Source organism: Amia ocellicauda, chromosome 19, assembly GCF_036373705.1.
Source record: "Amia ocellicauda isolate fAmiCal2 chromosome 19, fAmiCal2.hap1, whole genome shotgun sequence".
NCBI classification, from domain to species: Eukaryota; Metazoa; Chordata; class Actinopteri; order Amiiformes; family Amiidae; genus Amia; species Amia ocellicauda.
The window spans coordinates 17,718,553-17,744,611 of record NC_089868.1 but is presented as its reverse complement, the minus strand read 5'-3'; the positions used below and the strand labels follow the sequence as shown (position 1 = coordinate 17,744,611).

Here is a 26,059-nt window from a genome sequence, read left to right as displayed (position 1 = left end):
TTTTGTTATACGATTCCTAGCGTATCATCCATTCAGTGTGTTAAACAGATAACAATAAAGCTTTGTTTGTATTTTGCTCTTTAACTGCACATATTTAATTCTCATAGATTCAAAAGATCATTCAAAACAAATGTTTTTATTTGAAAGGGGGGAGTGATGTGTGGGTGTGCAAAAATCCACTTAGAACAGAAAATAAAAAAAACTGCTTTCTTAGTTTCTAGAATATTTCAAAAAGATTCCGAAATACATGATATTAAAAGATTATATTTTAAAGATCTCACATAAGGAACAATAAGGACCTTACATGTCGTTATTAAAAAAGGCCAACAACAACACAAAAGAATAGGCTTTAACAGAAATCTCAGACAACACAACAGGAGAACATTGTAATGTTATTTTACAACCATGTGGTCCAGAAAATAATCTAAGCGCTTTGTAATTGTAGCACAGGGTTATGAGTTACAACTGTGTCGTAAAGAAAGGTTTTGACAGTGCAGTTTGCACCTACTGCATTATTCTCTCTTTAACAAACTACCATGGTTGCCTACAGCTTCAGTGGTCCTGCGCTTAATCCTTGCTTGAGTGTCTTGTCTTGTCTTCTGTGTTTCGAGATGAGTATTTCCTTCTGCCTCAGCCCCTAGTTGTTTAATATAAGTGTGTAATTCTGACGATTAAGCATGTTTTTACATCGAAAATATACATGAACAGAATACAAAATACTGTTGAAATTAAATACTTTTAAAGTACATTTTAAAGTTCAAAGGGGGATTATTGACAGGTTTCTGATCTCACTACCATTGACATGTATTTCAGTCTTGATGCTTCTACTTCCTTTTTTACAGTGTTCTGCTTTTTCTTCCTGCAACAGACCTCTTTTTCCTTCCTAGGACTATGGTATCGGAGGCGACGTGGGGTCGGATTTTCATTTCAGCAAATTCGATGGAAAACTCGTGGCCCTTCCACGGCTCCCAATTCACTCCCTGCAAGGGGAGAAAAGAAGACTTGATGTACAAGAGCCAGAACTGGAACCACTCAAACAGACTGTAGGTAGAAGTATTATCCTAAATGTATCCACATGAATAAAACAGAGTTCTGAATGTAGCTAAAACCGGATCTTATTGAAATGAATCGGGGGGATGAATTGTTCCATCCCTTTTCGTTGAGTCTTAATAAATTTCCCTATCTCTTGAGTACTGAGACACAGTTATCTTCTTAGCAAAGACCATACGAAGTCTCTGCTATGATTGAATGTCTTTCATTATCATTTGAACTTATTCACAGTCACTTATTTCAGTGAACTGTGCCTCAGAGTTTGCAGAATTCTCTGCTGCCACCTGCTGTTACATATTAATATTTCTTCAATCACGTTTATGGCAGAATTGGAATATGATACATTGAATAAAAAAGGGCATTCTTCATTTAAAAAGGACCAAAAGTGAAAAATACATTATAAAAGAAGCTTAATAATTAAAATATCTTACCACACTGTGTTTGCTATCGCCATATCTGCCATTCAGGTTGGCTAAATGGCAGTTCTTATACCACCAAGCCCCACGATGAGTCAAGGCACAGTTACTGAGGGCAATGTCGTGGTCCTGGTCCATTGTGGAGAACGGTCTGCCTTGATGGTAGGTCATTGCATCACCTGAAAATCATTGAAAACACTTATCTGAACCTCAGAATTCAGTACTCCTATTCATACTCATTGCCTGATTAGAGGGCCTCTTATCAGCAAACCGTCTAATCTCAATACGGTAATCTCTCTCGGTTCACAGCGGTTTATCTACTCGTATTTTAATGGTGAGTTTCACAGGCCATAATTAACACTAATCTATCTAAAGTTGTTTTACATAAAGAAGGTCAAAACTGGTTGGTGAAATCAGCTAATGCAAAATAAGAACTTACAAATACATATTCCTTAGTTTAGAAACAGCACAATAAATAACTATAGTGCTATGCAGTTATAAGGTTATCAAAGTTTAATTAACTAAGCTAGACGAACACAAACATTCATACACCCCTACAAAAATAATTTAATTATTCAGATTGTTAACAATGGCAGCCTAGTCAGTAATTTCCATGATGTCCCTGAACTGGTTGCTCTATTGAAGTGAAAGAAACCCAGTTAACACTTACCTGCATTGCCTCTGTAGTTGCCAACAGTGAGCTTAAATTTCTGTTTCACTGGCGCAAGTTTGAAATTGTCATAGACCGCGTACACAGACTCGGAGCCTGCCCTCAAATCCACACGCAGCTCATACTGAGTATTGGTGTTTGTCAGCTCATATATCTTTTCCAGCCCTGGGGATGGAAGAAAAAAGATATATCAATTAATAAAGCAGCCCAGTTCACCGAGCAAAATGAGCTTACAAACCGGCCTTGAAGGTTCTGACCTGTCGGGAAGAGATCGTTAGTGGCACATCGAGGTAAAAATAGGTGGTCTAAAACTGTTTGAATGATTGTGTTTATATTCATGTGGAAAAGTACAGTACTGTGCCAAAGTTTTAGGCATGCTTTCAAAAGTAAACGTTAATAGATTGTATTCATCAATTAACTAAATGCAAAGTGAGTGAACAGAAGAAAAATCTGACCACCCTTTGCCATCAAAATAGCATCAATTTTTCTAGGTACACTTGCACACAGGGATTTTGTAGGCATATAGTCAGGTGTATGATCACCTTGTCAGCTGAGTTTGGCTGTTCCTCACCCAGTTTTATTTCCTCCTACACAGCTGTTTCTGTTTCAGTTAATGATTGTGTTTCTACCTACATATTGAATTGATGATCATTAGCACCTGGTTGGTATACTTGTTTAATCATACACCTGACTATATGTCTACAAAATCCCTGACTTTGTGCAAGTGTACCTAGAAGAATTGATGTTGTTTTGAAGACAAAAGGTAGTCACACCAAATATTGATTTGATGTAGATTTTTCTTCTGTTCACTCACTTTGCATTTAGTTAATTGATAAATACAATCTATTAACATGTCTATTTTTGAAAGCATTCTTATTTTGCAGCATTTTTTCACACCTGCCTAAATCTTTTGCACAGTACTGTATATCTGATAAATTCTCACACATGTGATATGTAAGTATTCTCAGTACTGTGAACTGAACAAAACATGGAAGAGAAATCAGAAATGGCTGATGAAATCATGTAGTTCATGGTTACCAAACATTTCTCTATATCACAGCACATCTGCAGAAAAGCATTGAAAACATCTTGTCTCTTTATCCACAATAAGAGCTTCACTAACCCAACCAGAACTCCTCAGTCAGATTCCCGAAGCCTTGGAGGTATTGCTTCCAGCGCTTGAAGAAATCAACTTTTCCACTGTTGCGTCTTTGGAAGACCTGTTTGACAAGACACACAGGGAAGTTCATTTCTAAGCTCGTGTTCCCTTTCTGCAGTGGTGCAACCCGGCTGATTACAATCAGTACATCTGTGGTTGTGCGGTGAACTTACAATCCAGCCACCGCCGTCCGTGGTCATGTCACAGTAAACCTGCATCGGCTTCGAGACGTCACTGTTGAGGTAGATAGTGTAGACTCCATTGGACTGGATCCCATTCTGCATGATCTGACTGCAGTCCATGGGGAAGGGGAAACGAACTCCAACTGCCAGTAAGGGGAGAAAGTAATAAACATGGTGGCCATGGGAGAACTCGAAAACAATGATTCTGTTTTCAGCGGCTTCTCTCCTGATCTGAAACACATGGGCCTGTATTGACAGACAGTTTAGTGTGCTAATGTCCGGCTGAGAACACGCCAATTCTTGCTCATTCTGTTAGGTGGTGATTCACCACAGCATACAGTCATATAATTAGTAACATTTCAGAGAGAGCCACGTGGGTTACAGTATGTCACAGAGGTAACATCATGCCGTACCTGTTGAGAAGGTGGTCTTAATGACTTTGCTCCTCTGTGTTCCTCTGAAGGCCAGTAGATTGACAATGTACTTCTTGCCCATATCCAAACCATCCAGAGTAAAGCGGGTCTCTCCTGAGCCCACCTGTTTTTCTATGACCTACATAAAAGACAGAGCCTCACACCTCAACAATAGAGCAAAATTGACCCATAAATACAGCAGTGTTAGGATACTATGTGTATCATACCTAGGTATGGAAGAAACAGAGAGACAGATCTTCAAAATCGCATGCAAATTATGAATTGTTCTTAGGCTAAAGCACGATTGTAAGTCCTGACAATATGGTTTGCGAGTTTATTTTCTATGTTTGGTCGCTAGGTGGCAGACTTTTGCTTCAAATTCCTTAAAAAAGCTCTAGCTTTTCTTTTCGGTTTTGCCTTTTTCAGGTAAGTAAAATACAGGATATTGCAGAATTTATGCTTTTGATAATGCTTGATCTTATACGGTGCTTTACGGTGTTCAAACAATACATTAGAAGCTTCCAGCAAACAGAATTATAATGTGACTGGAGTTCTTTTCAAACAAAGGCTACTGCTGAATTCAAGGAAAGAAGTTGAACAATAATGATGACACCAGTTACATTTTATACCAAATGACATTACATTATAAAATGTGGCACAAGTAGTATTAAGAAAGAAGGAATCTGAAAATGCCTGTTAGTCAGTTCTGCATGTATTCTTTCAGATAGAATACACCTATTAGTATGGGTGTACAGATATTTGAACTGATGTAGTGGCTTCGGTGGGAAACTTCAGTGACTAATATCTGTAGACAAATATCTGTAAATATCAGACTACCTGCCCACTGCCGTCTTCTCTCTGGTATGTGAGGATGTATCCATCAATGGCAGCCTGTGGTGGCCTCCAGCTCAGCACCCCACCGCTCAGCTGAACGTTACTCGCCTTCAGATTACTGGGAGGATCAATCACTGAAGAGGGAGGGAGAATATGAGAGGAACCCAGATAATTTTATATGTGTGCACTACAGTACAGTACACTACAGTATGTGAAAGTGGGATGCAAAACTGAATCTTAAGTGAAAGGGTGTGCTAATACATATTCAAGGATACAGACACAGAAAAATTGTACTTCATAAATGACTAATTACTGATGAGCAAATTCTATACATTACACCATGAATGTTGACATGATGACACCATGAATCCATGACTGAATACAGTACAGGACACAGAGAAGGTTACCTGTCACAGCCTCTGTAGATGTTTTCTTGCTGACACGTTTTCCCTTGACAGCCCAAATGTAGACTGTGTACTCCACTCCGGGCTTCAGGCCGGTCAGCTGATAAGAGCTCCTGTCTGCCCCCACAGGGATGTCCTGGCTCTGGCCGTCAGCAGATCTGTAGCTGAGCATGTAGCCGTCAATGGGCGCCTGCACTCTGTTCCAGGACATGGTCGCAGTGTCCTCTGTTACCGTCCGGGTCGCCAGGTTAGTGGGAGCATCAATGTCTGAGAGGCAATGTCAGTGTTAGAGGTCATGTCTTAGATCTGGTGTGTGTTAGTGGTTGATATTTGGAGCTCTGTTTATCAGTGTCAGGATATATTGGACAGATTAAGAGCATGTTTTGTAATTTATTTTCCATCTTTTTGGACATTTTTACTTTATGTTTTATGTTAAAAAAGGCAGGTTTCATTCTGCTCAGAATGTTTTAGTTTATTGAAGCAATATAACCATGATTCATGGTACAGGGGGTCCTCGCAATTCGTTGACTCGTTTCGCAGAGTCGTCACTAATGAATCTAGGACGTTTTCTTCGTTAATCATCATTTTTCATCACCTGTCCTAGCAGAGTTATTGTCGGCCTTTGACATTGGCGCTACAAAGTCACTTAGTATCTTAGTATCGGCCCAGTATAGTGTTCAGCAGATATTATAAACTGATGTGATTACAGTATGAAAATAATACAAAATTGAGCAGTCAAGAGCAAGCTGCTCCTCACTACTCCTCCATCTTTGAACTCCTCTTACTTTGTCTCTTCCCATTCCTATTACTTTCTCCATCTACGGGGACTGTGATCTTAATATTGTAACTGTTGCTAGACTCACAGTCCCATCATCCCATAAAGTTGTGTGTTCTCAGCCTGTGAACAGTCATCCCGTGCGGTTAGTGAACTATTTTCTTTTTTTTTTTACTCTCTCTCTCTTGCTCCCTCTCTCTCTCTCAAATTCATGCTCAATTTTATGAATAATAATCTCTCTAATTTTACTAACAATACAAATGAATACTTTGGAGATGGGCTAAGTATAAATTGTTGGTGTTTAGAAACGGTACAATGCTATGTTAGGTTCATTCACTGAGGTCATACAGTAATGGTCATATATTTATTTTAATGTAAAATTATCCATCCATCCATCCATTCATTTTCAAAACCGCTTATCCTGGTGAGGGTCGCTTGGACGCCGGAGTCGATCCCGGCAGGCATAGGGCGCAAGGCAGGAATACACCCAGGACGGGACGCCAGGCCATGGCTGGGCAACACACAGACACATACATACCTACAGGGCAATTTAACATGGCCAATTAACCTAACCTGCATGTCTTTGGACAGTGGGAGGAAACCGGAGTACCCGGAGGAAACCAACGCGGACACGGGGAGAACATGCAAACTCCATGTAAAATTATCTTTCTAATGAATTATAAGAGTGGTTTATGGTGTTGGAAAGACATTTGGATGGGTAATTTTATTTTATTTTCGGGTGTCAGAACACATCTAGGGGCTATTCCCATTATTTCTTATAGATATTAATTCCCATTAATTCATCGTTTCCCAATTCGTTGTGACTTCAAGAACGCATCCCCTACGATTTTCAATGACCCCCTCTATTACACATGCGAGAACAATAGGCCTCCTCGAGACGCTAACTTTACCAAATCCATGGCTGTCATGTGACAGTGTGTTCAAATTAAACAGTGTATAGTCATGACTTGTGCCTTGAGTCTAGTTCTAGGTCACTGATAGAGCTGCAAAACATGAATAGAAGTGTTTTATAAAGTTAGGATTACAACATGATGTAACATACTGAACAGTGCACAACAGACCCACAACAATATAGAGAGTTTACTGATATTAGAAAAAAAAAAAAAAAAAAAAGCTTTCAGCTTTGCCACAAACCTGATTCTCCCGAGTTTTCAGGACTTCACGAGTTAAAAACACTGCATGTAAACTCCCCCCATCAGACTCTTTATCCAGGTTCCTAATATAAATTAATGTTGTTAAAATATTTAAATAAGAAGAAAATGGATGACCTGTCACAGCCTCTGTAGATGTTTTCTTGCTGACACGTTTTCCTTTGACAGCCCAAATGTAGACTGTGTACTCCACTCCAGGCTTCAGGCCGGTCAGCTGATAGGAGCTCCTGTCTGCCCCCACAGGGATGTCCTGGCTCTGGCCATCAGCAGATCTGTAGCTGAGCATGTAGCCGTCAATGGGCGCCTGCACTCTGTTCCAGGACATGGTCGCAGTGTCCTCTGTCACCGTCCGGGTCGCCAGGTTAGTGGGAGCATCAATGTCTGAGAGGCAATGTCAGTGTTAGAGGTCATGTCTTAGATCAGTCCGGGTAACCTAAGTTCTTATCGCTTTATGGTAGCCTAGTACCAAAAGTTTTAGCTCTGGTGTGTGTTAGTAGTTGATATTTGGAGCTCTGTTTATCAGTGTCAGGATATATTGGACGGATTAAGAGCATGTTTTATAATTTATTTTCCATCTTTGTGGACATTTTCACGCTATGTTTTATGTTAGAAAAAGCAGGTTTCATTCTGCTCAGAATGTTTTAGTTTATTGTTAAGTCAAGTTTTTACACATTTATTTTACAGTATTAGAAGCAATATAACCATGATTCATGGTACAGGGGGTCCTCGCAATTTGTCGACTCGTTTGTCGTTTTGCAAAGTCATCACTAAGAATAAAGGACGATTTTTTGTAAAACATCGTTTTTCATCACCTGTCCTAGCAGAGTTGTTGTTGACCTTTGACGTTGGCGCTACAAAGTCACTCCGTGGTCTTAGTATAGACCCAGGATAGTGTTCAGCAGATATTATAAAATGATGTGATTACAGTATGAAAATAATAAAAGAAAAAACGGAGCAGTCGTAACTGTTTACCGAACACCATGCAAATTAAGGGCAAAGTTGGGAATGTATATGTAAATTAGCTCTACATACAGCTCTTGTGTTGTGTTTGCAGGAGAATATCAGAAAGGGCAGTTTACATGCACAAGAACAATAGGCCTACTAGAGATGCTAACATCAATGAATCCATGGCTGTCATGTGACAATGTGTTCAAATTAAACAGTGTACAGTCATGACTTGTGCCCCGTGTCAAGTTGTTTAGTACTTTGTTTTACTGATCTTACCCGAGTGGTTTTTCATGCCACTGATGGAACTGCAAGCCGTGAATAGAAGTGTTTTATAAAGTTAGGATTACATCACGACGTACAGCACTGAACAGTGCACAACAGACCCACAACAATATAGAGAGCATCATGATAATAGGAAAAAAAACAGCTTTCTGCATTACCATTAACCTGAAATACAGCATTGTTAACTGTAATGGGTTGCAATTTGTATTCCGATTAAGTAGCATTGATTTGTATAGAAAAGGCACATGCGCATTGGATGGGCAAGAAGGAAGAACAAAATAAGAAAGAGTGTGCGTTGAATCTATGGCTGCTTGACTCTGCGTATGTTTCATGACCACAACCACACAATAATCATGAAACGTCCATCAGCAACTAACTTTACCCTGAAACCCACAATAAACTGACCAGTTATCTTGCAGTTTTATAATGCGGTCATTGAGGATATATACAACTATCTCAGTAGCATTTACATGTGAAATGAGGGTATAAATGTGGAAATGGGCGTGTTTTCCCCGTGTTAACGTAATTTTTACGTCTTTTACTCAAGTATTTGGAATTGATCCTGTCTTTCTCTTTGGTCATTTTATTTCTTGCCACAAACCTGATTCTCCCGAGTTTTCAGGCCAAACGTGCACAAGCATCATCACTTCATGAGTTAAAATCACTGCATGTAAACTCCCCCCATTAGACTCTTTATCCAGGTTCCTAATATAAATTAATGTTGTTAAAATATTTAAATAAGAAGAAAATGGATGACCTGTCACGGCCTCTGCAGTCGTCTTCTTGCTGACACGTTTTCCCTTGACAGCCCAAATGTAGACTGTGTACTCCACTCCGGGCTTCAGGCCGGTCAGCTGATAGGAGCTCCTGTCTGCCCCCACAGGGATGTCCTGGCTCTGGCCATCAGCAGATCTGTAGCTGAGCATGTAGCCGTCAATGGGCGCCTGCACTCTGTTCCAGGACATGGTCGCAGTGTCCTCTGTCACTGTCCGGGTCGCCAGGTTAGTGGGAGCATCAATGTCTGAGAGGCAATGTCAGTGCTAGAGGTCATGTCTTAGATCAGTCCGGGTAACCTAAGTTCTTATCACTTTATGGTAGCCTAGTACCAAAAGTTTTAGCTCTGGTGTGTGTTAGTGGTTGATATTTGGAGCTCTGTTTATCAGTGTCAGGATATATTGGACGGATTAAGAGCTTGTTTTGTAATTTATTTTCCATCTTTGTGGACGTTTTCACATTATGTTTTATGTTAGAAAAAGCAGGTTTCATTCTGCTCAGATTATTTTGTTTATTGCTAAGTCAAGTTTTTACACATTCTTCTTACAATATTAAAGGCAATATAACCATGATTCATGGTACAGGATGTCCTTGCAATTTGGCGACTCATTGTTCGTTGTTTCGCAGAGTTGTCGCTAATGAATATATGACGATTTTTCATTATTCATAGTTTTTCGACACCTGTCCTAGCAGAGTTGTTTTCGACCTTTGACATCGGTGCTAGAAAGTCGCTCTGTGGTCTTAGTATCGGCCCAGGATAGTGTTCAGTAGATATTATAAACTGATGTGACTACAGTATTAAAATAATAAAAGAAAAACCAGAGCAGTCGAGATCAAGCTGCTCCTCACTACCCCTCCAGCTTTGAACTCCTCCTACTTTGTCTCTATCTATTATTGTTACTTTCTCCAACTGCGGGGACTGTGAAGGTACAATATAAGTATTTTAGCACTAAATCTTAATATCGTAACTGTTGCTAGACTCACACTCCCATCATCCCACAACATTGTGTGTTCTCAGCCTGTGAACAGTGATCCCGTGCGGTTAGTGTTCATTTTTATTTTTTCCTCTCTCTCTGTCTTTCTCTCTCTCAAATTCACACTCAATGTTATGAATAGTAATTTCTCTCTAATTTTACTAACTACAAATTACTTAATTTTGAATGTCTGGATTTTACATATTGTGATTTAATGCTTTGGAGATGGGCTAAGGTAAAAGTGTTGGTGTTTAGAAACAGTACAATGCTATGTTAGGTTCATTCACTGAGGTCATACAGTAATGGTCATACATTTATTTGTATGTAAAATCATCATTGTGATGAATTATAAGAATTGCTTATGGTGTTTGAAAGATGTTTGCATGAGTACATTTGTTTTATTTTGGGGTGTTGGAATGCATCTAGGGGCTATTCACATAATTTCTTATGGTTATTAATTCCCCTTAATTTATCATTTCTCAATTTGTTGCGATCTTCAAGAACGCATCCCCTATGATTTTGAAGGAACCCCTGTATTTGTTGCATTAAGTTTCAGTGCTGGAAGAAAAGATTAACTGATCTATGGCAGAGTTTACATAGTGTTTTAACCTTACTTGAGACAATATGCTTGAATCAAAGATTAAATTATCCTCTCCCTCTCAGGTTTATATAGGCTAAGTTTATTGCACTCGGGATGAGCTGCTGTTTTACCCAGCGCCATGCAAATGAAGCATCATCATCATCATTTTCGGGCCAAACGTGCACAAGCATCATCACTTCATGAGTTAAAATCACTGCATGTAAACTCCCCCTATCAAAATCTTTATCCAGGTTCCTAATATAAATTATTGTTGTTAAAAAAAAATAATATGAAGAAAATGGATGACCTGTCACAGTCTCTGCAGTCGTCTTCTTGCTGACACGTTTTCCTTTGACAGCCCAAATGTAGACTGTGTACTCCACTCCGGGCTTCAGGCCGGTCAGCTGATAGGAGCTCCTGTCTGCCCCCACAGGGATGTCCTGGCTCTGGCCATCAGCAGATCTGTAGCTGAGCATGTAGCCGTCAATGGGCGCCTGCACTTTGTTCCAGGACATGGTCGCAGTGTCCTCTGTTACCGTCCGGGTCGCCAGGTTAGTGGGAGCATCAATGTCTGAGAGGCAATGTCAGTGTTAGAGGTCATGTCTTAGATCAGTCCGGGTAACCTAAGTTCTTATTGCTTTATGGTAGCCTAGTACAAAAAGTTTTAGCTCTGTTGTGTGTTAGTAGTTGATATTTGGAGCTCTGTTTATCAGTGTCAGGATATATTGGATGGATTAAGAACTTGTCTTGTAATTTATTTTCCACATTTGTGGAAACTTTTACGCTACGTTTTATGTTAGAAAAAGCAGGTTTCATTCTACTCAATATGTTTTAGTTTATTTTTAAGTCAAGTTTTTACACATTTTTCTTAGCCTTAGAAGCAATAGAATCATGATTCATGATATCTGTTGCATTAAGTTTCAGTGCTGAAACTAAGGATGAGTTGATCTATGGTGGAGTTTACGTGTGTGTTTTGACTTTACTCGAGACAATACGCTCGAATCAAAGATTAAATGCCCCTCTCGTTCTTGGGGTTTACATAGTCTTAATTTATTGCACTCAGGATGAGCTGCCGTTTACCTTTTGCCATGCAAATTAAGGGCAATCGAGGGATTCATTTGTAAATTAGCTCTACGTACAGCTCTTGTGCAGTTTTTGCAGGAAAATGCCAGAAAGGGCGGCTTACATGCTCGAGAGCAATACTTGAGACACTTACATCACTCAGTCCATGGCTGTCATGTGACAACTTGTTCAAATTAAAGAGGTTCCAAATATAAATTAATGGCGTAAATGTTTTAAAAAAAATAAGAAAATGGATGACCTGTCACAGTCTCTGCAGTCGTCTTCTTGCTGACACGTTTTCCCTTGACAGCCCAAATGTAGACTGTGTACTCCACTCCGGGCTTCAGGCCGGTCAGCTGATAGGAGCTCCTGTCTGCCCCCACAGGGATGTCCTGGCTCTGGCCGTCAGCAGATCTGTAGCTGAGCATGTAGCCGTCAATGGGCGCCTGCACTCTGTTCCAGGACATGGTCGCAGTGTCCTCTGTTACCGTCCGGGTCACCAGGTTAGTGGGTGCATCAATGTCTGAGAGGCAATGTCAGTGTTAGAGGTCATGTCTTAGATCTGTCTGGGTAACCTAAGTTATCTTTCAACTTGAGAATACTGGGACATTGCACATTACCATGGGGAACTCATTAAAGTTTTCTCTAACAGACTCTCCCTCTGCCTGCTTTAACTGGTACAGCACACAGCGACTCAACCTCTTTTCGCCATTGACATAGAACTCCCGTCGGATTTTTGAGCAAAAAGTGATTTGTATCCTGTTTTAACATTAATTTTAAATCAATTATAAAAAGTTTCGAAACGATTATGTTCCAGCATGAATTGCTCATGTTTAAGTCATTTGTTTTACCCTTTTTCCATGGTAACAACCTTCAGCGAATATTGGCACTCGCTGTGGAAAGCAGGTGTGGGACTATTGACGCAAGGCCTCATACGTGAAGCACATTTACATTTATTTTACAGGTGTATAGTAGCTTTGATGCTACAGCCAATTTGGACATGAAGCTGCAGTTAAATAAAAAAGATTATGTTGCTACAACAAAGAAAGGTAAACAGCAAACTCTTGGATTAAGTCGGTGTCGGGAGATTCCCAGAAAGCAGGATGCAACACCTGCCACAGACTCTTTACTATCACACATGGTGGAATGTAAAACGGCATGGCACAGGTGAGTCTCACAGAAGAAATGCATTACAGTGAGAGAAAACAAAAATTACCTATTTCTCCATGAAGGCAGAATTGTTTAACATCGCTAAACGGATTGTTGTTTTACTCATTTACAGCTTGTCGAAATGTCACGCTGCTATTTTGTAGGGGCTGAAAATGTAGTGCGATCTCGGTTTTATAGTTAAAGTAAGACTTTTTTTAATTATTATTATTGTGTTTGCAGTGTCCAGCAATGTCCCACAAACTAGATATTTTATGCTGTCCTGAAATTGGACTCATGGCAGATGGTCACCCTACACCCAGTGAATCGTGCTTGTCTGTTAAATATGAAGAAAATGGATGACCTGTCACAGCCTCTGCAGACGTCTTCTTGCTGACACGTTTTCCCTTGACAGCCCAAATGTAGACTGTGTACTCCACTCCGGGCCTCAGGCCGGTCAGCTGATAGGAGCTCCTATCTGCCCCTACATGGATTTCCTTCCTCTGGCCGTCAGCAGAGCTGTAGCTGAGCATGTAGCCATCAATGGGTGCCTGCACTCTATCCCAGGACACGGTCGCAGTGTCCTCAGTGACCGTCTGGGTCACCAGGTTAGTGGGAGCATCAATGTCTGAGAGTTCAAATAAAGAAGAAACAACTCACAATGGTAGAAAGTCCTGAGACACATGCTAGATGTATAATATAGATATTGCAAATATAAATCACATTAAATAACAAGGACTCTAGATTATTGGATCCAAGTCATTGATTGCCTGACTCCTGTGGGCTGAACTGTGACTTTGGATAAATGTACAAGGTGGCAACATTAACTAACAAATTGCAGTGCTTGTCACACGTGTCAAGCTTTCTAAAAAAAAGAAAAAACAGATGAAATTCAGTCTGAAGGTTTCCAAATTGTGGTTTCTAAGGCTTTCACATTTACAAGTTTTGGATTTCTGTAGACGCAGGGCAATGCTTGAGGAGGCCTTTACCTTTTCATTATGAGGCTTTGTGGATTAATGATAGTCTGGCTGTTCATTGCTGTTCAGAAAATGTTCAGAATGAAGCTGAAAGTTATCTGATTCTTATGTGGAAAATAAAATGATCTAGTAGACTCCATAGGTTAATTAAATAAAGGTGTGGTTCTTCAAGTTATAATGCAGAAAAGTGGTTGCAACAGGTCTTTTTGAATCCTCCCCACTGTCTAGAAATGTAGATCATGAAAAAGTGTCATCAAATTACTGATGTTTTCCAGGAAGCACATTTACCATTGCCCAGTCATAACAAATTAGCCATGTCATAACTCCTCATCAATATCTCTATTAAGAATAGAAAGCTTAACAAAAGTAGCCTTCAGGTGTAGACTGCAATGCTATACTTCATTTACAAAGACTGCCTTCATCAATGGTCTAAAAAGACTTTGAGTATTGTAAGAATTGGGGGATAACTGTTTTAAGTAGATGTATTTTTCTCTCAGCTGCTTTCAATTATGCTAAATTCGGCAAACATATTGAATCCGAATCAACTGCATCAGCAACTAATGTGTGATGTAAATGAATCTTATAATCCTTTGGCAGGGTGCAGTGGAACAGTAACTAATTCGATCTGGAAAGCTGAAATTGCACAATATCCTGCAAATGTTTGTTATACCTCACTACTGTCTTGGCAGTGGAAGTAGCGACCTTACCGAGACTGGATTTGGTCTTCATCACGAATCAAAAAGGTTTATAGTACAATTAATGTAATTGTCTGACCACGAAGGAGAATAAGGTTTCACAAAAGCATATAATCATGTGAAGATATAATATGTGCTAATGCCTATGTTATGAACCAATCTTATGTCCTTGAATAGTCAATAGGAATTTAATACACATTTGCTGTGCTTTTATTTAGATTACATATGTTACTTTGTCTCACTTCACTTTACTGGGTCATAGATGTAGCTGTATTTGTATACAATCGAGTGGCCTAATCAAAAAAATATATATAATTTTGTTTCACTTCAAATAAATTAACTCTTGTAGGAATTAGCAAGTAGGGAGTTTCTCACATTTTATTTTATTTATTTTTAATTCAATATAAATGGATGCCAGTGACCATTTCTTTACAAAAGAGCCATTGCTTGCATGAAACACCAGCAGCAAAAAATTACAAAAGTGAAAAACCTTTTAAGAAATATGATTCCATCAACACCTTTTACATCAATTTGAAAATAAAAATGAAAAGTAATCTAATCTCTGTTGATTGCTGTGAAGCTCGTCCTGTCAACTGACACTCACAAATGTAATTGTACACCGTGATTTGTGACAGAATGCTACCATTTATTTTGTCTGTGAGGCAGCCGCCAGTTTGACGGTTTGTTTTGGGTACTTGCTTAATGTGTTAGGACAGAGCTCATAACAGCTTTCGGTAATATATAAACCATTCCTTTATATCTGCTGCAGTTATTCTCTCAGGAAGCTGGAAAATTAATTTGTGTTTGCACGAAGAAATATACAGAATATAACGGAAACATTTGTACTCTTTAAAACTTTATTTAGTCTAGGTTCTTGAAATCTCAACACATTCTGATATTAAAAGTATGGGCCAAGGCATCAACCAACAATGTTTGGAAACATGTATGTGCTTCACAATCATAACTTTGTACAATTCTGTTCTGAAGCAGCATGTTTCTGTAGTGTTTTTTTGATTTCTTATAATCAGTAAAATGAACATTTCATGTGACATGTGACATTGCAATGATCTCACCTGTTTCTCCATAAACGGACGATGGATTCCCCTCTGAATTTCCTTTAATGGCTATGACTTTTGTTAGGTACTTAGTCCCAGGGAGAAGGCCTGCAAAACAGTTAACCCAGCATGAATTGCCTATTAGGTATGAACTGAGATATCTTATAGAATATGCAAATTGTCATGGCTGTAAACAGCTACCTGTATAAATAGAGTAAACATTAAATAATGTTTTATAATTGCAGTGAAACTGCTGACAAATTACATAGCCTGAATAATGAACACAGAGTATGTGTTTCCCTGAGTTAACAAACCAAGAATGGCACCTGTGATGGTGTAACTGGTTTTGGCTTCAAAACTCTGTGGAACTGTGACCTCCTCTTCCTGGCCCTCAGGATTGACATAGGTCAGTCGGAAGTAGTCCACCTCATAGGCGGGGTTCTGCCACTCCACCTGGAGCGAGCCCTCGGTCTGAGTCACCACCCTGATACCCTGAATCCCAGACAGCTCTGCCAGGAATAACAAGAAACAACATGGATCTGATTTTCCAACTTTCTACGACAATTAACTCTATTCTAACTACTAATTGCAGACCACTAAATCACAAATGAGCTCATTTGTACTTTCTTATTAATAGGACAAACACATAACACAGTTACTTTATCATGGAAGAGTCCAAAATCAAGTCATCAAGCACTGCAAGCTTCTGCTTTCTGTTCCACCTTATGTGCTCAACACCAGACTACTTGATATCATTATTTACTTAATGTATACTTTCCTAGGTGTTTAACAGACATTGATAGATTAGCTATATCTAGAAGATACCTATAGAACATGAAGAATCTTTGCCTCCAGGACTCTTTATTCAGCATAGTGTTTAAACTTAAATTGACTTTACAAACATGGCAGACAGTTGGAACCACACACCTAAAAGAGGCTTTATTTAAAATATTCATACCAGTGGTGGCCTCCAGGCTTTCAGGTTCACTAAAAATCTCCTTGATCACAGCGTACACATCTACAATATATTTAACTCCAGGTGTGAGGCCAGTTATCAGATAGGAGTTTTTGTTGTTTGGCACTTTGATTTGCTGGATGGAGCCCTTCTCTCCCTCCGGGTAATACGTTAGGACATAGTACTCAGCACCGGGCACGTGGTCCCATTCCACCAGAAGAGATTCTTCAGAGGATTTCAGCAAACGTATACTTTTAGGACCCATGACTGAAATCAAGAAAAATAAGAAGGTTAAGGAAAGCTTGAAATAAACATAATTCATAGACTATATGCATAAAAGTGGTCATTTTACCAAAAATACTCCATACATATTTATGTAACTGAACACTAATTAATGCTAGGTCATTAAGGGGAAAATTGCAGGAAAGTATTACCTTTCTCTGGTTGTATAAAAAGTGGTTATGCCCTAGGTTATTTCAATTAACATAGTGGAAAACAGACCGAAACCTCAGAAATGGGGTCTTTTGAAAAACAAAAAATGTAATTTAGTAGACAGACAGTCAGCAATGTTGGGAGAAAATTTCCACTTCAAAATTATTCTGCGGGTTCGGGGAAAAAAGCATAGTTGAGAAGAGGAGAATTCTAGGAATTGAAGTAAAGGAAAACCAGATATGTGCATGGGGGGAAACTGAAACTGGGGAGACCACAGTAACAAGTCTGTGCAACAGGTTAAGACATTGTTCCACACTGCTAAGACATGAAGATATGGGTCTTTCCCACTATTCAGCAGGGTGATTTCCGTTCAGTGATAGTGAATAGGTCTGTTTCTGTATTTTTCTTTGGTTTCTGCCAATAACACATTGTAGCCTAAAGAATATTTCAGATGGCGAGCCTAGAATAATTCCATATCCGGTTATATGAAGAGGCAAAAGAAAAGCTCATAACCCTCAACTGATTGCTTTTGAAGAAAACCAAAAATGTAAGATTAAAATGTCTCTACTTGGAAACACAAAATACCAGTGTAACCCTTTCATGTATCTGAGTGCAGTTTTACAAGTAAATCCACAGACCCTCCTAAAGGTAGTGCCAAGTAATTTAAGCACAAAACAATTTCCTATAGCTAACAGATTCTACATAATAGTTTAACTATTTCTAGTAGAACATCGTTTTCAAGACCTAAACAGAGGTTTCTTATGTAACAATGGAATAAATATAGTAATATTATGGTTACGAATAGTGAGCAGTAATGTCCAGTCATCTTAAGGTCATCTTGGTTTTTAAATAGTTTCCTTGATATCACATTTTCATAGCTTTTAAAAGTGTTTAAAACTACACTGTAAGATATGCAAATCACTATGCAAAAATTGGACCATTGTTAAAATACAATTTGACATAAAATGGGCTTTTAGGCATGAAAATACAGTTTCCCTTGTCTCATGTGTTTACCATTAACACTGAAGAACCCCACATAAGAGAGTGTTTTATGTTGTCGTCTTTTTATCTTGTGAAAGCAATACATGCTTTTCCCGCTGTGCCGGTTACTCTACAAAGAACATATTCAAGTCTTTGACAGGCTGCTGGTGGTAATGAAGTGGCATCTCTAGCAGCTGTATGGATTGATCTGGAGTTGTGAAAACCCACTGGAGGCATCTGACCCCTTTGTGGAGAAAACACTAGCTCACAGATCTATCCCACTTTTTATACTTTGTTGTATAGTATGTGAGCTTATTTATGTTGTCATTTCAGATTTCAGCATGGTCCCAGTTTTGCCCTTCTTCTGGCACATTGTGTATGGAGGTCAGGAAAGGAAAGACCTGGCCAAGACTTGAATGTTTCAACAGAACATCCTTTTCACACCTGGAACTGAAATGAACACTAAGCAGGTGATACTGGATGCTTTACTTTGCTATCAGATTTTTTATTTTTAAAGAATATTTTTTATGAACATTACAAAGCTCTAGCCCCTTTCTGAGCCTCCATGCAAAAGGGAGGCTTTATTGATAGAAGTATTGAATACAATGGTATTACACAGAAATAAGAGCACAGTTGCTATCACAGCAGCTTTGAATTATACATAAATTCCGCTCCACATTTTTCCGTCTTCTTTTTTAATCATATTCAAAGAAGTCTGGGACCTTGTTTTCTGCCAAGGTAAAAGTAATTACTTACAGCCTTTTCATGTGTGATACCACCGGTCTTGTGCTTCTCTGAGAATGGTTCAATATTACATATGAAAAGATCTGCACTGACACTTTTATCATTATGTTTTGGAATTAGTTTACATTTTTGAGGCACTGTCATTTCCCATCAGTCCATTGAATCAATTTTAAAAATATATAGGCATTGATTTAACCCAATATGAAATTCTTAATTAATATTAAAGGCTAAAACCCTCTTGGGTTTTTAATTCAGTTTTCTGATTTGATATTAATAACAGTTCCATTTATTTCACATAGATTATTTCTAACCTTTGAAAACACTGTATAATTTCCTTACTTTCAAAGAGTACTGAAAGCATATTTAGAGAAAATGGGAGAAAATGTTGAAAACAGTATTGTGGTAGAAAATATCATCTTCATGTAGTGTGTATAAGGATGAGATCCTATGATTAAATAATATTGAGTGCCTAAGGTATGTCATAACAACTCAGTAGACTACAGTATTAAATAGTAATAACAATAAGTAATAACCAGTAATAAGATGTACAATTGAATTACATTTTACATTAAACAGGACTCATTTTGCATTTATTGCTTTAAAGATCATACTGTTGCCTATGGAAATAATTTCACTCAATAGCAATGCAATGCAATGCATAGAACAGTTCCAACACAACTGATTTCAACTGGATAACAAATGCAATTTTCCAGTGTATTATAGGTGTGGTTATATTTATATCAGATCTTTCTAGGTTTACAATCGATGAAAGTTCACAATCGTGGTATTAATCTGAAGTGAAGTGAGACGAAACAGTCTGCATCTCTACCCATGTTAACATTTAAAATCCCCGAGAAAAGCCTAGCACTCATGTCATACAGTAACCATAGTTGTACTCCAGAGCTAGATCAGTCACGAAACCCGCTGGTTGATTTATGATATGCAGCAAAACTTTCTTAAGATTAACATGATTAGAAACCTGACTCTCTGGAACCTAATCCACCTTACCTGATCTAAAATAATCATTGTATATCAGTTGATCCAGATTGCATGACGAAGCTTGTTACAGCTGAGATCTCAGTCACATAATAATTAAATATAATGCACTTTTTTAGACCTTTTTAATTTGGTTTTAGCTGTAGATGTTAAATCAATATTTGTTTCATTTAGCAGAATGTGCTCTTTACTTCCTCATTCAATTGTTTCATGTCTTATGTGGGCAAATGTAATAACATTTCCCAATCCTTAAATTACAGAGAAAACACAGGATTATGCCTCTCCAGGACCGAAATGATGCACCGTGCTCTGAAACCTCTTTCCTTACCTTTGGAGCAGTCATTCCCGTTAAATCCCTCCTGACACACGCATACACCGTCATCGCACTCTCCGTTGCCGCTGCAGTCGTTTGGGCACCTCCGCTGGCTGCAGTCCTCACCCATGTAGTGGCTGAAGCACTGGCACACACCGTCCACACACCGCCCTTTGTCGTTGCACTCATTGGGGCAGAGCAACTCACTGCAGTCCACTCCGGCAAAGCCCTCGTAACAGACGCACTGGCCGTCCACGCAGTGGCCATTGTCATTGCAGTTGTTTGGACAGGCCCTCTTGGAACAGTCCTCCCCTTCCCAGCCCTCGTCGCAGATGCAGCCACAGCTCTCCTGCTTGAAGGTCCCATGCCCGCTGCACATGTCGTTCAAGCCTAGGAAACAACAGGGAGATATATAAATATACCCTTCACCATGGCACTGTTCTGAGATGAATCACTCAACCTCATGAGCAGTGATGTTAGCTGGTTAATGGCTAATATCAGGAATTAAGAGTTAGTTCTGAAATATTTGAGCTGGGTAAATGTGCTTTGCAAAACTCCTCCTATAATTGATGATGCAGTCTAATTGGGAAGCTAATTTATAAATCTAAATCTATTCAGTATTGAGAATCAGTACCCCCTCCTCCTCCACAGCATCCCTGGGTGCACTGGGTCTTGAGATAGGTGACTTCCTCCTCCAGGCCGTTGACCCTGTACAGCAGCTCCTTGAAGCTCTCCGACGACTCGCAGTCGCACTTCGGCGTCTGCAGGCGGATGTTGTGTCTGAAGACAATGTTGTTGTCTCCGTCCACGTTCTCCAGAGGAGACATCTGCTCTCCCATCTGGTCTTGTACAGGGAGAGAGTCCATCTCCACCTTGCAGTCAGACGTCTTGGGCAGGTCGATCTTATAGACATGACTGAAGGTGACTCCATTATTAGGCATGGCTGGGTCATCAGCAGCAATGAAGTCAACGAAGAGCACCCCAAACAGGAGGAAGGTCCAGCCTCTTCGAGGTATTAGGAGGAACTGCAGCATTGCTTAGGATGGAAGAAAATAAATATTAAAATTCTGGATAAGCCTCTTCCTAAACAATCTAGCCACTGATGTACAGTATGATTTGTTAGCTATGCACAGTTGACTGATTTCCTCAGCTCCAAAGCACCTCCTGTGTTCAGTGATCATTTTCTCTGCAAACCACTTTGTCACACAAATGATCCATTCTACTCACTGAGAAGTGTACCCTCCATTGGAGACAACTGCAAACTAATCATCATTTCCCAATGCTTTAATATAGCAGAATATTACCTGCAATGAGTATATTATAGGGATTTATAAATATGCAAATACATTTGTCTTCATAACTACAATCAAGCGTGTCCATACTGATCTACTCTGGCTGCATTGTCATAGTGAGAGCCATTACGTAAATTCATAATGAAATTTGTAACATGCTTGATTGTGGTTATTGAGATGAGTGCATTTGCATATTTATACAACCCTCAAAATTGCAATTTCGAGTGCAATATGTTGGACAAGCTACATAGAATATGAAAATGCCATGGAAAGTATTTGAATTTAAACTTTTAGTAAAGATCATTTTCAAACATTTGTCATTAAAATAAAATAAGTACTCTGCTTTTTGAATAAGCAATATTTGTTGGTAAGTGTAAAGAAAGTAACTGTATAAGTAGTATATGGTTAATACCTTTTGGGGTAAATTAAAAAAAGGAAAAAATTACTGTATATAGAAATCGCATGTTCAGACTATCATCCAGAAGAACCCCAGCAATTAGAGGAAACCTCAGAGACGTGCACATACGTGTTCCCTTGCCAAACACGATCCTGCCAGGCCCAAAATTGTGCAGAGCTGCCCGCAGGGCTAGCGTGGAGCATGGAACACGTTCGAATAAAATGATGTAACTCGCTGCTTAATGACAGTGATGTCATCCGAGCTCTCTTCTTCAGAGGGAGGTGAAATTATATATGTATGGGGAATTATTTAATAAAAGGCCAAACAAATCCCAGAAATCTGTGTTTTAATAGAGCTTTCATTTTGGGCAAACCTCAGAATGTAGGAAGATCATATTTTTCTCAGGGTGTGTCAAATACTCTGAGGCTTCCTGTCACTTTTATTAATCTTTGGTGATGTGCACAGTGTTGATGTGGCACTTTTTGGTAGAACACCACCAAAAACCGCTGACCGTATAGTACACATGGGTAAAATAACTTGCATGGGGAAGGTTTCTCTTAGTATCAGTCCAATGGGTAAAAAAGATTAGGTACAGTTTTGCCCTTTTTCCAAAGTACACACTAAAAATACATTCTATACTAAAAGCCAGCAAAAATTATACTAAACAGCCAACCATTAGGTCCAAAAAACCCTGTGGCTGGCATTTAATCCCAGAGACTGCATCTAAAAAAGTGAACATGACATCACTCTTCCTGCTCCTCTGCTATCACAGTTCTGACAATAATTACAGAAGACATCTCTTCATCAGCCGTTTAGCAGCACTGAGATTATTCCAGTGGATAGTTGGGAGGCTCAATGACAGTGTGCTGATAAACCACATCAGGAGCAATATACGCTCATAGAAAAGCGCCACACACCACTGTGCAGCGATCCGTAGCGCTCTGTTTTTAGTTCCCCTCAAACATTATATTGACACTCAGTTGTATAAACTTGTTTATTTTTCGCTGGGATCAAACTGAGCATTATGCAGCCAAGCTATGTCACTGCTACTGATTCACATCTGCTTTCACTAGGAGAGAACATGTCTATTTTTACAAGCCACATAATCAGGGTGTAGTGCGTTCAGCATGGGGTTGTGTAGGACAAGAGTATCCCACAGCACAATGGCTGAACCTAGAGGAAAAGTGCTTCCAGTATTTGAAGTTATGGGAAGAGGTGGGGTTATGGATTTTATGTGTCTCATGTCACTCTCTATATATAGGCCAGCAGTGGATTGATATAGGCTGATGGTGATGGTAATGATATATATTATAGTCTTTTTACTTCTTATTTTAATTTTGAATAGCCATTGGTAGGGATTGCTAGTCCTTGAGAAAACGCAGTAGAAGAAGTTGATATAGGTTTGGTCACAAATTACATATTTTATTGCTTCATCGTTTAAAAAATTTAAGCCTTAAGTCATCATGCTTCAAAGATAATGTGATTAACAATTGTACTGTTTAACTCAGGCACATGCATTTTTCCCAAAAGGTGTGAACCTGTATAATGGGATTGCAATGCACGAAAGCGTTAATACAGCACCATTGCAGAAAGCAATTGGCAGGGGCCCTGAAAGCAACCACCATGGAGATCAAGGAGATTCATTGGCAAAGCAATGCATTAGCAGCTGCTGTACTCATGGCAAGATCCTCATTAATGGGATAAGACAAGATACCAGCAACAAGACCTGAATAAGTAATTACCAGTGCAGACAGTCCAGACAGTGATGCATTACAAAGATTAAACGATTTTAAAAATGAAGAGAAGAGAGTTTTAAGGGCAATACAAGACCTCAGTGTGCAAGTGAACTTCTCATCCGTGTGATAGCAGAGACGTGCCAGGACTTGATGGAGTCCCCAAAGGGACATACAAAATTGCCTGTGAATATAATTCGTTTAATTTGCTTACAGAGATGACCATTTGGAATATGAAGTCCATTTACTACGGATGGCTTGGGGAGATGAAGGGAAGTTAGAACAATTTAGAAAAAGAAGAAAATAGACAGAAAAGAAAAACATCCGGCCATTTTGAAGTTCAAATGGAATGATTTGGGCCTGACATGAATAATAATAAAAACACCAACATTATGGAACCCCTGTCTGAAATGTCATTCTGTTTTTTAGTTTGGTTTTAAGATTAAATTCTCTTTTCACAGCCAAAAGACGCTGAAACAATTAAAATCCAGTCACTGCAGCAGATTAAAATAACCATCTCTTCCCCAGTCTGTCTCTCTAAACCACTTAACCTTGATAAAGTTTACATTGTAAGAAGAGTCTTATTGTCACTTGTTCCATCGCTAACTTAATTTTGCCTGTGGAACTTTATATTATTCATAATGAGTCAAAAACACTTGAGAGTAATATTTCACATTTTAGAGCTTCCTATAAGACACTAGACCATTGGCATTTTTCCAGTGCTGAACTGGACACAGAATGAATACCTCTGAGAGTCCATTATGTCCAATTAAAGTATTTAAAATGAAAGCTGCAAATTAGAAAAGGGTGTGTATAATTATAGAAAACTAAATTGAATTGATAATGACACACAAATCCAGCACTTGACATGTCAAATACAAGACAATGTTACATTTCAAAATACCATTTTGTTTTATTTGCCAAAAAGTCTGTTGATAATTTATTTTGATATTATGAATACATAATTCTGGTTCATATAGCAAATACATAAGTAGGATATAATGCATTTTCAGGTTCAGTATATTTAAGATTTATATGTATTTTCCTAAAATCTATTTGTGAATTTAATTAAGTAATTAATTAAGCAAGTCCAAATTGTTTCCTTAATAACTGAATAAATCTGTGATTGTTGTGCAGTATAAACCAACCTCAGTGATTAAACTTTTGGTTTGTGGCTTCAGGTCATTTTTCTAGGTTGTCACTCTTTCATTTTTTAAGATATATAATCTATAACCAATAATTATGACAAATATAGAGATCAAGTCCATTTAAATTCTCTTGTGATGGCTGCATTGTAGAACATCCAATTGTTTTTGACAATCACTTCAGTTTATATTGGTGAATAAAAATGTGTTTTAAGATCTAAATGCAAAAAGCAGAAGTTTTTTTAATTATTATTACTTTGTTATAGACGAATCCAGACAAAAGTACCTTGACAAGTTAATTTTACAATTCAAGGAAAGCAATCAATTAAGAAACTTAACAATGAATACTGCATTAGTACCAATAGATTTCTACTATATTAAACAGTTTTTTTTCCTGAAACCTGCTATAAATAGATTATTTCCCTTTTCTCATAATATGTATCTTAAAAAACTTTAAATGTGTAATTGTAAGCAAATACAAGCTGCCTTGTACGATAACATGCTAAAAATGCAACATAGTGCACCAGTTTCTGTAGCTAGGAAATAATTAGAAGACATGCATGAATGCCTTTCTTACCGTTGTGATTGTCTGTGACAAGTTAATCTCCTGCTGCTTCAAGCGTCTGAAGCCAACTTTCCTTAGGATTCCTGACACCTGTTGACAAGCCCAGGACTGTGGGTTACAGGCAAAGTTTTGACCAGTCTCTGTGTCTCTTCTAGCAGCTTCCTCTGAAGTGTTTAAATCTCCTTCTCTCCAACCCCCGGCAACCAATCGGTACTCTGGGTGTGTCCTCTACCCCTATAATGAAGGAATGAAAATAAGGACAGATAATGAGAAATTCCTCTCCTTCAGTCTGGAACTAATCAGACACTCAGATGTGAGCCTGTCAGTCCCTTTCTCTATCTCTTTTTACCAATTTTGTTTCATGCTTTATTTAATTGTTTTTCTGTAGAGGTAAGCATCTTGTGGTGCTCTTTCATTTTATTTTGTATTTAGCATTCCAATGTTAGTGGCAGGCAGGCAGGCGAACAGTGCCTTTTCGGTCATAATTAAACCATTTGAAAGAGAATCACGTACTACAGCCAAAGAAAGCTAAGATCAAGTCTGGAAGCAGTAGCCAATAAAAGCTTACACCAAGTGAACATAAACTCACAGTTACTTGAGGAAACAGTAATTCATGCCTCTATAAAGCCATGAACTTCAAATTATTTAATCTCTAGAAGTGTAATTAAATAATAAAAGTTTATTGTAATTCATACATTTGAGGACCCAAAGTGCCATGGTTAATTTTATTGATCGCATTTTTGCATTTTATTTTTTAAATCTGAATCAAATAATTTCTTTTTCTGATTTTTCTACTGTGGTGTTTCTAGTTGTATGGCTACTTGTATTACAGATGTCTATTGCATTACTGATGTGTATCAGGAAAATATATATAATTTTACTTTGAAAGATGGAATCACTGAATGCCAAATATGTGATTTAAATAACAAGGGCTGAGT

The 26,059-nt window shown here is 38.6% G+C and overlaps 1 protein-coding gene and 1 long non-coding RNA gene across 2 annotated transcripts; one reads left to right on the top strand and one right to left on the bottom strand.

Moving 5' to 3' along the window:
* Nucleotides 1-116: 116 nt before the first annotated feature.
* tnn (tenascin N) lies at nucleotides 117-25,332 on the bottom strand. The gene is made up of 19 exons (XM_066692179.1): nucleotides 25,134-25,332; nucleotides 20,624-21,025; nucleotides 20,005-20,379; nucleotides 16,527-16,790; nucleotides 15,895-16,077; nucleotides 15,587-15,676; nucleotides 13,206-13,469; nucleotides 11,955-12,218; nucleotides 10,941-11,204; nucleotides 9,063-9,326; nucleotides 7,193-7,456; nucleotides 5,132-5,395; nucleotides 4,728-4,858; nucleotides 3,891-4,029; nucleotides 3,469-3,620; nucleotides 3,260-3,356; nucleotides 2,137-2,301; nucleotides 1,482-1,645; nucleotides 117-980 (listed from the first exon to the last, which is right to left on the bottom strand). The coding sequence occupies exons 2-19, from the start codon at nucleotides 21,021-21,023 to the stop codon at nucleotides 837-839; spliced, it is 3,888 nt and encodes a 1,295-aa protein (XP_066548276.1). The 5' UTR covers nucleotides 21,024-21,025; nucleotides 25,134-25,332; the 3' UTR covers nucleotides 117-836.
* Nucleotides 967-20,030, top strand: LOC136714605 (uncharacterized). Its single transcript, XR_010805036.1, has 3 exons — nucleotides 967-1,043; nucleotides 18,270-18,406; nucleotides 19,937-20,030. It is a non-coding gene; the product is annotated as an uncharacterized LOC136714605 (long non-coding RNA).
* Nucleotides 25,333-26,059: the final 727 nt, after the last annotated feature.

What these genes read in the sequence shown, in the direction of transcription:
- tnn (XM_066692179.1), bottom strand. Translation starts at nt 21,023, where the DNA reads ATGCTGCAGTTCCTCCTAATACCTCGAAGAGGCTGGACCTTCCTCCTG. An exon ending in ATGCTGTGGAGGAGGAGGGG is followed by an intron (nt 20,380 to 20,623) that starts GTACTGATTCTC and finishes GTTGTTTCCTAG; the next exon opens with GCTTGAACGACATGTGCAGC. An exon ending in CGGGAATGACTGCTCCAAAG is followed by an intron (nt 16,791 to 20,004) that starts GTAAGGAAAGAG and finishes TCTTGATTTCAG; the next exon opens with TCATGGGTCCTAAAAGTATA.